At 29.0% G+C, this 11,948-nt stretch overlaps 1 protein-coding gene across 1 annotated transcript; it reads left to right on the top strand.

Annotated features, from left to right (window-relative positions):
• LOC109355779 (protein NRT1/ PTR FAMILY 4.3-like) lies at nt 1,498-4,705 on the top strand. Its single transcript, XM_019598990.1, has 4 exons — nt 1,498-1,692; nt 1,915-2,132; nt 2,284-2,819; nt 3,544-4,705. Exons 1-4 carry the CDS (start codon nt 1,569-1,571, stop codon nt 4,370-4,372), a joined length of 1,707 nt encoding a protein of 568 aa, XP_019454535.1. The 5' UTR covers nt 1,498-1,568; the 3' UTR covers nt 4,373-4,705.

An 11,948-nucleotide genomic window follows, 5' to 3' on the forward strand; every position in this document is an offset into this window, starting at 1 on the left:
TTTATAAATGTTAAGACTTTATAGACTTAATATATTAAGAGTATAATAATTTTAGACCCTTTAAAGATTTATATAGAGTCATTCTATCATTCAATTATATTACTTTTAGGAATAACAATAAGGTAGATCGGAGTTGATATTTTGCTTATCCAACCCCGATCCCAAAATCCAAATCCAACCTGAACCCTAATTAGACGGGTTGAAAAAATGCTACCATCCCCAAACCTATTAGGTTTGGAGTAATGCGAAAGGCAAATAAATAAATATATATATATATATATATATATGTTTTATATATGAATTTAAGTCTAATTTTATAATTTTATATATATGGTTTGGGTATAGTTTTAATTGTACCAAATCTAAACTTGAAAAATGAACATGTGTAAAACATGAACTCACACACATAGAATTTCCCCATTAAATATGGATTGAGTTCGGATGGATACATAAATGTTCATTTTTGGTTCTATTGGTAAAGCCATTATTAAAATGGAGAGAGACAGTATTAGATATGAATATAATATTATTTTAAAAGGGTATTTAAATGAATATTTTAAAACCAATTTCTAGCTATTATATATAAAAGCTAGTTTAATTTAGCTGTAGTGACTAAAAATTGATATCTTTTAGCTCACACGGAAAGAACTATCTTTAAATTAGCAATACTAATGGATTTTTTAAGATTAGTCCACCTCTTTTATAAAGGTTAATACTTTTTACCATTGTTAAAACTATTCTGGTGAATTCACTTGATCCTAATATTAGTACGGTACAATAATTATATCAGTCATGTAATTGTATTAGTCAAAATTGGCTAAAACTGGTCAAAATCGATCACACTGTCTTATTTTCAATTGAACCGCACCGGTCATACTGACCTGTTTTATTTAAAATTATTTTTTAATAAAAAAAAATATTAGTTTTTTATTGATTTTTCAACTAATATATTATATATGTATATAATTTTGTTGCTATACGGTTTTTTAATTAATGAACCACGGTTGAATCATTATATCATTATACAAATACCCTAATTAGTCTGATGACCGATACGGTATCAATAACACTCATATATACAAAATATATTAAGAAAATAATATCAATTCACTTTTAATTGAAAGATTTGTACAGTTACAGTAACATTAATTGTTTTTTCTATTATTTTTTTCAAAAGTCAAAAGAGAAAAATGATTTTATACATTTTCGTATAATTTATTATTTATGTCTAATCATCACCTTTACAAAAAGTAATAAAAATGAATGTTGTGATTATATAATAAGAGTGGATAAAACTTAATGTATACATTTTTTCTCATATATTATATATATAGACACACTGAAATTAAATTAACTTGATACCATAATAAAAGCATTTTGTATGGTAGGAATGTTGCGCACGTGTAAATAATAAGTATGGGGGACCTGAAAGCAATTCTAAGACAAGAGTCAATTACTGTGTGCTTGGATTGATATTCCCTATAAATTAGAGACCAACTTATGTTGTTGTCTCAAATTCATAGTAAGACAACAAACATTCTTTTTCATTTGAGAGAGAGAGAGAGATAATGGATGAAGAGGGAAATAGAGCAAAAGTGGAATATGATATTGAAGAGGAGACAGTAGATTGGAGAGGTAGGCCCTCCAATTCTGATAAGCATGGTGGAATGAGAGCTGCTACTTTTATTCTTGGTTAGTCAAATTTATCTATCTATCTTGTCAATTTTGTTGACTCTGTAATTGTGATTATTGTGATTATGGCCGCAATATTATCATCAGTTTTAATAAGTATTGATATATTGTGATTGGCTGTTTTTCTACGATTTCTAGCGACTGCAATAAATATTTGATGAATAATTGTTAGTGATTGATTTGTAATGTAACTGATGAATTATTGTTTGATACATGATTCAGGGATTCAAACATTTGAAATAATGGCAATAGCAGCAGTGGGAAACAATCTGATAACATATGTGATAAATGAATTGCACTTCTCTTTGACTGAGTCTGCAAACATAGTCACCAACTTTGTTGGAACTATTTTTATACTAGCACTCCTTGGTGGCTATCTATCTGATTCTTTCCTTGGCAGCTTTTTGACTATCCTCATCTTCGGATTTTTCGAACTTTGTGTAATACTTAATTATTAAACTTTTATATTTTTATTTATCATTCATCTTATATTTTTTAATCTAGATTCTGATTAGGGCTTAAATACGATTATGATAATCAAATTATATCAATTTTTACGGATAGGAATAAATGGAGTTTGTTACATTGTAGGGTTTGATCTTGCTGTCAATGCATGCTCATATTCCTAAACTGAAGCCGCCACCATGCAATATGTTAACAGATGGAGAAAATTGCATAAAAACAAAAGGGTTCAAAGCCATGATATTCTACTTAGCATTATACTTAGTTGCATTAGGGAGTGGGTGTTTGAAGCCTAATATGATTGCTTATGGAGCTGACCAATTCAACCAAAACCAATCAAAAAAGATCTCAACATACTTCAATGCTGTATATTTTGCATTCTCAATGGGAGAACTTATTGCTTTAACAGTTCTTGTTTGGGTTCAAACTCATTCAGGAATGGATGTGGGTTTTGGAGTATCAGCAGCTGCTATGGCTGTGGCATTGTTAAGTATTATATGTGGCACTGTCTATTACAGGAACAAGCCCCCACAAGGAAGCATCTTCACCCCACTAGCTCAAGTATTTGTGGCTGCAATATACAAAAGAAACCAGATTGTTTCCCCAGAAATGCTTCATGGAGTAAGCCAAAACAATGTTCCTTTCCAACATTCCAATAAGTTCAGGTAATACATAATTTATGATATAACATTATGACATCATTCAATTCAATATATATAGTCGATCTCACTTAATGGTTATAAAGGCTTGTTTATTGTTGTATTGTATAGAAATAGACTTTTCACTTGGTGAAGGTAAGACTACTTACAACTATCGTTATCATACCCCGGTAGGTGGGTGTCTCATGTATTAGGTCTAGGGATGGCAAAAAAACCTAACACATGAAAACACTTGTAATGGGTACCCACAATAATAGCTTATGGGTGAGAACAAGTTTTATGATACTCACTTCGTGGGTACCACAAATTTATAAGTTTAATTTTTAATTAAATTTATATATATATATTATAGTTTTTATTATTATATATCATATATTTCATTATTATTTCACAAAAATTACATTTATAGTCATAAATTTAGCATATAAATATCATATTATTTATTTTCACATATGGATTATGACTATATAAATATATAATTAAAATTAAAATCTTATTGGGTTATCGCAAATATATACTACCCATCACACAGGTACTTCAAAAATTGTGGATTTGGGAACGGGAAAGTACTACCCACGCTTGTCCACGCCTCAATCTGAGAAGATTACAGAGATGTTTACATCTCTTTTATTATATATACAATAACAACCAAACATTAATCTGAATGAAGATTATATCTCATTATTATATATGTTTATGAAAAAAATACTTATATATATACTTTGATCAGGTTCTTAGACAAGGCTTGTATCAGAGTGATGGAAGAGGGGAAGGAAAGCAATTGGAGATTATGCAGTGTTGAGAAAGTTCATCAAACCAAGATAGTATTATCAGTTATTCCAATATTTGGTTGCACCATTATTTTCAACACAATCTTGGCACAACTTCAAACATTCTCAGTCCAACAAGGAAGTGCCATGAACACACAACTCACCAAATCATTTCATATTCCTCCTGCATCACTTCAATCCATTCCTTACATTTTGCTCATTTTTGTTGTCCCTCTCTATGACATATTCATTGTCCCTTTTATTAGAAAATTCACACACCACCCCTCTGGAATATCACCTTTGCAAAGAATAGGTTTTGGTCTCTTTCTTGTTACATTTTCTATGGTTTCAGCTGCACTTAGTGAGAAAAAGAGAAGAGATGAAGCATTAAACCACAACAAAACTATCTCTATATTTTGGATAACACCACAGTTTCTGATATTTGGATTATCAGAGATGTTTACAGCAGTTGGACTCATTGAATTCTTCTACAAACAATCCTTAGATGTAGGGATGCAAACATTCTTAACAGCCATTACATATTGTTCTTACTCTTTTGGCTTTTTTTTGAGCTCAGTGTTGGTTTCTTTGGTGAATAAAGTCTCTTCTTCTTCTTCAAATGGTGGTTGGCTCCATGATAATGATCTCAACAAAGACAAGCTTGACCTTTTCTATTGGTTACTTGCTGCACTTAGCTTCCTCAATTTCCTTAACTATCTCTTTTGGTCAAGATGGTATTCTCACAATCCTTCAAACTCAACCATATCTCAACCAAATCATAGCACTTAATGTCAAGGAAAATAAACACTTTGGAGAAGATGTCAATAAGTGAAACTGTAATCTAAATGTAACTAATAACGATACAAAGTATCATTTCATTTTATGTTTTTTTACACAACTTTTCTCTCCATTACGAAATTAAGTTAGTATTAATTAATTAAGGGTTTGGTTATTGTTGTATAAATAAATATTGATCATTGGATAAGGGCTGGATGCATCTAATGATGCATCTTTTAAAGATGGCAGATATTATGTAAACAATTATTGTGCATGCATTACAAAATGTTATATCTTACTTCAGAAGCTTAATGTATATATACTCTTCAATCTTGTCTGAACTCATTTCACACAACTTATTTAACAAAAATGCTTATTCAATATTTTCTTAGCCTTGTTTGTTGGGAAGAAGTTAAGAACAAAGAAAGAGGGGAGAAAGAGGATGAGGAGAAAAAAAGAGATGAGAGAAAAAGTAGAATTGTGAATTGTTTGGTAGAAGAGAAAAAGAAAGGAAAAAGAAGATAGAGAGAGTATTACTTTAATTTTTCACCTACTAAATGGATAACTATACCCTTAGTCACATTAATAATATTTTTCATTGTAAGTTAAAAATAAATATTAGTTTGAAATGTTAAGAAATAAAATATTATTAGTAAATATATAACTTTATATCAATGATAAAATATATGGATTTAATTAAAGTGTCTAAAAATATTAAACTAAAATTAAAATATTTAATTAAATAATTTAGTTAATATTTAAATGTGAATTACCTTAATGGTGATGAAAACACACAAAAAAAATAATGTTTTAGATCCATGGGTAATTCACAATATTGTGTAGGAATAAATATTTAGAGATAAATCATGAATATAATACTTAGATGATAATGAAATAAATAGGATAAACATAACATGATAAAAAAGAAAGAGGGCATACATATCAAGATAAAAAAGAAAGAGGGTAAATATATCAAGACCAAAAATAAAGGGGGCAAAATTGTCAAGAAAAAAACACACTTAAATTTCTATTTTCTTCCAACAAGTGAGAAGAAGAGTTTTGATGTGGGACTCATGCACTTTTTCTTTCTCCTCCTTTTTCACCCCTTGCACCAAAGGAGAGAAATGGTCAAACTCCCTTCTCTTTCTCTTTTTCCTTCTTAAATCACCTCTACCAAACAAAGCATATAGTTTAATATACATTATTCTAAAAATGTAGTGTCAAGAAGCCTACATCTTATTTAGATAATATATTAAATTAAATATGAATATTTAATAAATAAAAATGAAATGAAAACCGAGTTTTTTACTTTTTTGTTGATATAATTAAGGGTGTCTTCTCACCCAATAGATAAGGAATTAATCAATTTCAGGATGCGTGGTTGTTATTCTCAACAAGTAACGCTCCTAAAAATTGGACCCGTCATATTTACTGTAATATAGTGTCCTTCCAAGATTAAAATGCTCTTTTGTTTTAAGCCTTTAATCAATCTTTGGCTTAACACTCATAAAGAAAGATAGATTCATTTTTATTAGTCTCCAAGGTGAGACTTTTAAGTTAGCCCCAAGTATCAAAAATCACAATTCATTTGCACTCTCTCCCTACTTCTCCATCCTTGACTTTGGCATATTATAAAATACCAAACTTAAAAGCAAGCAAGTGTAAGTGACACAATAGTGCTTTCTTGACTTCAGGACAGAGGATCCAACCATTATGATGCAATGCTTGTGCACATGAAACATAATCAAAGTTTGGTGTTTAAAGTCAACAAAAAATTTGTTGGGTTCTGATAAATGGAGGAATTAGATTACCTTTCAATAAGTTTTTTTATAAATGAAAAAAGTATCTCCTCATATCACGAGATAAGTTATTTTCTTCGGTCACTAAACATGTATCATATTTCACAATTTCCTAAAAAGTATTCTAAAAACTAACAAAATATACACATGTTGTAACTTTTGTAGATGGGAAGAAGATAATTTATCTCCTAATATGAGAAGATATTTTATTCTCTTTCTATCATGCTCCTGTGTGCAACAAGACATGTCTCAAACATGTTTTACTGTTGAAGCCAGGTCCCCCCAAACATAACAATTTCAATTCAATTTTGCATCCTCCTAAAACTATAGGTACTTCAAAATGTTGGGTAAAAGATTTACATATCCACTTCCCCCAACCATAAAAGATAGAAGCTTTTATGCCATCAATTAAGCCCACTTTGTTCTTAGAGTCATTATTTTCAGCTCCACTATGGTCTCACTTAGTCAGCTCCACTAACATTCATTGGACATAAAATGATGATAAAATTGATGCTTTTAAAGAGCACTATATTAAAGTATCAAAATGTCTGTGCAAGTTATCTCTTGCAATAGTGAACTAATAGGCTTTTAACCTTTAATAAAGCTCGTTCGATGTTGGTGTTGGTAGCTACTATTTAGTTTCTATGTAAAATGTATTGACCAATAAATATTTAAGACATAAATTCTTTGTTGTTATTTATACCTACCCTTTATCTTTTTATTGATTTATTTCATTAACTATTTCTCTCATTCGGAAATTAATTATTAACATTAAGGATATAATTAAAAAACTAACTATTTAATCATTTTGTTATAAGTCTCCATATTGCGTAGAATAGCAAACTCAATGTGGTACTTAAATCATAAGGCTCTCCCACCTAATAAACTTTTCTTATGTGCTTAAGTCCTAACAATGTGTGTCTTTAATAAGAGTTGTGTTACAGAAAGGTTTACCTATAAGCTGAATTAAGGTACGTTACCGAATACGGATAGGTGAGTGAAGCCACCAAAAGAGAAAATGGGCTCTCCAACCTAATAGACTAGTTTTTTGGGTTAAGCGAAATGAGAACGAAATGAATATTTAACAACTATTATAATAATAATAATAATAATAATAATAATAATAATAATTATTGTAAAAATAACGACACTAACAAACATAGTAGGAAAGGTTGATCAAATTAATAAGATGATTATTGAGCATGTTGAACTGAAAGGTGAGTGTGAGCAAAGACACATAAGCTTCTCTGGGTTATTTTCTTTTATATTTAACACTCACAGTCTCACACAATTGCTTGCTATTTTTTTGTTAAACAGCTAAGCGACACATAAAGAATTATCGTGATTCGCCCACAACTTGGGCTAGTCTAGTCATTGGCTTTACCAAGATTTTACTATAACTTATCAAAGATTTAACAAGCTAACAAATATTCTAAGTGTTATTTGTAACCTAGTGTCTTCGGGCTTCTTACAAATTTATTTAACTCTAAGTTTTAGAATAATAACATTTTAATGCTTATCTTTCTTTATCACAAGATGAGTGGAGGTAAATGTTTCCCGAGGAAGGGCTAATAATACCTTCAAATGATTCAAGTATAACTGTAGAGTGAATGAATAGTTAATGATACGTTCTACTCAAAACACTCAATACTTATATCTAGTGTTTGAGATTCTTCTCACTTTTAATTTGGATCAATAACTCTTGAAGTAAAGTAGGACTGACAATGAAGCGAACCAACTCGGTATTCGTTCGAAACTCGATTTGTTATTTAATTTGATAAACTTGGTTTATTAATCAAATGAGTCAAACTTGAGCTGGAAATTGAGCTCGTTAAATAAACAAATCAAACTCGAGTTGAATACAGTTCGACTCGTTAGGTTGATGAGCTAGTTTGATATATATATATATATATATATATATATATATAAACTAATTTTTATGTTTATTATGACTCATACATTATTTTTTATATTTAATGTTACTATATATATAAGGATGGTTATATTTAAATGTATACAAAATTTTGTAGTATTTTTTTACAAAATTAATTAATTATTTAAGTTGTCCAAATGAACCAATCGAACTGAGCCGGACAGTTCACAAACTTTAACCGAACCAAACTCAAGTTAAAAAATAACTCGTATCTAACTCGAGTCGAATTTTGAGCCGAACCAATCCTTATCGAGCTGAACTGAACTCTGGATTAGCTTAGTTTGGCTCGTTTCCGGCCCTAATGTAAAGTATTTAATGGTCTTCACTATTTATAGTATCAAAATAGATCGGTATTAGAGACATCTTTGATGTTAGCTTCGTTGGTCCGACTTCATTACGTGCAATATAGTTGTTAGTCTAATATCTAACGTACGAACCTCAATGCTTTATCTCCATGGAATAGTCTAAATTAGATGACACAATTGTTTTTGGTGTATGAACTTTTGATTCACACATTAATTCTCTGAGAATATCTCATATTGTTGACTTTAAAGGACAACACATTAAGTTTATCCTTACTGAAGAATCCACATGTAATTGCATTGACCAATCCATAGACATGTGAGAAGATTCATAATCAGTTTGGCTGATACCCTAAATTGTTTGATTATTTACTTATTTATTTTTATTTATAAAGGGACAACTTGTTTTTTATTTCTTAGACAAAATTTTATCTTGTTCCTACATATTACATGAGCAATATAATTCAGAATCAAGACTATTAGTTCTAAATTGGAAAATACTTATTGGTTGGATGTGTTTTATTCATTTTTTAGGAACATAAGTGGTGTAGCATGATTTTTCAAAAAATGAGTTGAGGGAAATATGTAAATACACAGGATTCTTCATTCATCCTTAATATGATTAATAATTTTTATATGAAATGTGATTAATAAAAAAAATTATATGCATTCTTTTTAATAAAAGAAATTATTTATTGGTTTATTAAATCAAGTAGAAGTACATGCTATAATCATTCAAATACGATCATAGTGAATAAAGTGATACTACAATTCTCTTCCATCTTTATTATTTATTTTAAGAAATTTGGTTTTCTTTATTGAATAAAATAATTTTGGATGAAAGGCCATAAAATCTTTACATTTTTAGTAATGATTTGATTATTTAATATTTATACATTAACTACTATAGTATTATTATAATATTATAACGGCTTGGTTATTACTTAATAGCAAAGGAAATAATTACTTAATAAAACCTGAATTAACTACTATTATTAGTTACTAATTATTATTATAATATTATAATACTTTAATTACTATTATAAAGATATTATAAAAAAAAGAGAAATACTAGGCACGGAAAGCAAAGATGAACTATTACAGTCAATGTTAAAATATATGGACATTGTTAGTTTAGGAGATAAAAGGAAAATATATGTTATCTTACAATGGGTATTATTATATGTATGATAAACTTGTGATTAATCAAATTTGCTATATTTTAGACGCATCAAATGTTATTTGTTGTCTATATAGCCATCCAAATATGGTGACTGTCTTCCATCTTTATTATTTATTTTAAGAAATTTGGTTTTCTTGATTGAATAAAGTAATTTTGGATGAAAGCCTATAAAATCTTTACATTTTTAGTAATGATTTGATTATTTAATATTTATACATTAACTATTATTATTATAATTATTATAACGGTTTGGTTATTACTTAATAGCAAAGAAATAATTACTTAATAAAACCTGAATTAACTATTATTATTAGTTACTAATTATTATCATATTATTATAAATGTTATAAAAAAGGCAGAAATGCGATACTTGTCTGGCACAGAAAGCAAGGATGAATTATTACAGAGTTGATGTTGAAATATGTGAACAATGTTAGCGAAGGAGACTGAAGGAACAAAATCTGATGTCTCACAATGTATACTATTATATATGCTATAAGCTTTTGATTAGTTAGAGTTGCATTTCAATAACACTTATTTTAGATATATCACTACGCCATCTTTTGTCTATATAACCATTCAAATATGGTCTTAGTGAATAAAATGACATACAACTTTCTTCCATGTTTATTATTTTTTTAAGAAAATTGGTTTTCTTTATTGAATAAAATAATTTTGGGTGGAGCCTATAAAATCTTTACATTTTTAATAATAATTTCATTATTCAATATTTATACATAGACTATTATTATAATATTATAACTGTTCGGTTATACTTAATAACACAGGAAATAATTACTTAATAAAACCTGAATTAACTACTATTATTAGTTACTAATTATTATCATATTATTATAATACTTTAATTATTATTGTAAAGATATTATAAAAAGGGAGAAATTCAATATTTGTCTGGCATAGAAAGCAAGGATGAACTATTACAGAGTCTGCGTTTGAAATACGTAGAATAGAAAATGTTAGTGAAAGATATAGAAGGGACAACATATGTTGTCTTATAATGTGTAGTGTTATAAACTTGTGATTGATTAGAAAAATATTTAATAATTGAAAGTGTGAAATTGATCCAATATTTCAGATTTGTCCAATTGTAGGATATCTTCTATCCCAAAAGAATATATTAATCTATATGTCATTGTTTATAATTAGTCATAATAATATTTAATTATTAAATTTTTAACTTAAATCTATTATCTTCTATCCCAAAAGAATATATTAATCTATATGTCATTGTTTATAATTGGTCATAATAATATTTAATTATTAAATTTTTAACTTAAATCTATTTTTTCAACCATTCAAAATAATGGTACACAATATATGTGACAACCAAGTAGTGTAAGTGCTTCATGTATTTCCTTCACCCATGGTTTCACAAGTCACTCTCGCTATCACAATTACTAAAACTAAAAACTGTGTTAATAAAATATGTGAATTATTAGGTCAATAAACACAAAATGGGAAGTTTTGAAAGCATTATTGGACTTTATATTTCCAATGTAATAAATGATTTCTTTTTCAATGAAAACATTTCATTTTCTATTCTTGTCCTTGACACATATTGTTATGCAGAAAAGAAGTAGAATGAAGAAAAGAAGTAGAATGAAGGAACAGAGAAAGGAGATAGAAAATAGAAAGAATGAAAGAGAATGAGAGAGATTGGAAAGAATGATATTCTGTTATTCATCAAAAGTGTCTCTACAACTGTCAAGTTTGGTATTTAACCAAACTGATTTTACAACAAACTTTCTTGCCAACTACCTAACCCATTATTCATTTACCAATACAATTATTCATATCAAATCCCCCCTCATAAAAATCCTCTTTATCCCCAAGAAGCAACAGAAACATCAAAGGAAGGAAATTGTTGTTTCAATTTGTAAAGAAGCTCCCAAGTGGCCTCCTCCTCACTTTCACCTTTCCACTGGACCAACACTTTAGTGACAGCCCGATGATACTGTTGAATGAATCGTCTCTTCAAGATCTTGCAAAGCTCTTTAGGATTATCAAGATTACCCCAAACATTAGGTAAAGCGTGTTGTGGAACAGAACCATCATGGGAGGTTTCAATAATGAAACATGGAATGATGGATGTATCTTTGAAGAAGATGGCAAATTCAGTGTGTATGCCACTACTCCTACTCGAAGCACAACCTGATAAGGTGCATAGAAACGAGGAGATAACTTCTCTGAAGACCTGTGTGCTGTAGAAGATTACCTATAGGGTTGAAGCTTAAGAAAAACTCAATCCCCCTCTTTAAACTCACTATCAGATATGTGCTTATCAGCCAACCTTTTCATCTTTGCTTGAGCTCGAGTCAAATTACTCTTCAACTTGATGATCATCTCTTCC

Source organism: Lupinus angustifolius, chromosome LG09 (assembly GCF_001865875.1).
Source record: "Lupinus angustifolius cultivar Tanjil chromosome LG09, LupAngTanjil_v1.0, whole genome shotgun sequence".
Taxonomy (NCBI): domain Eukaryota; kingdom Viridiplantae; phylum Streptophyta; class Magnoliopsida; order Fabales; family Fabaceae; genus Lupinus; species Lupinus angustifolius.

Coding starts and splice junctions, on each gene's coding strand:
- LOC109355779 (XM_019598990.1), top strand. CDS start 1,569: ATGGATGAAGAGGGAAATAGAGCAAAAGTGGAATATGATATTGAAGAG. Junction 2,133..2,283: donor TCGGATTTTTCGAACTTTGT/GTAATACTTAAT, acceptor GTTACATTGTAG/GGTTTGATCTTGCTGTCAAT. Junction 2,820..3,543: donor CAACATTCCAATAAGTTCAG/GTAATACATAAT, acceptor TACTTTGATCAG/GTTCTTAGACAAGGCTTGTA.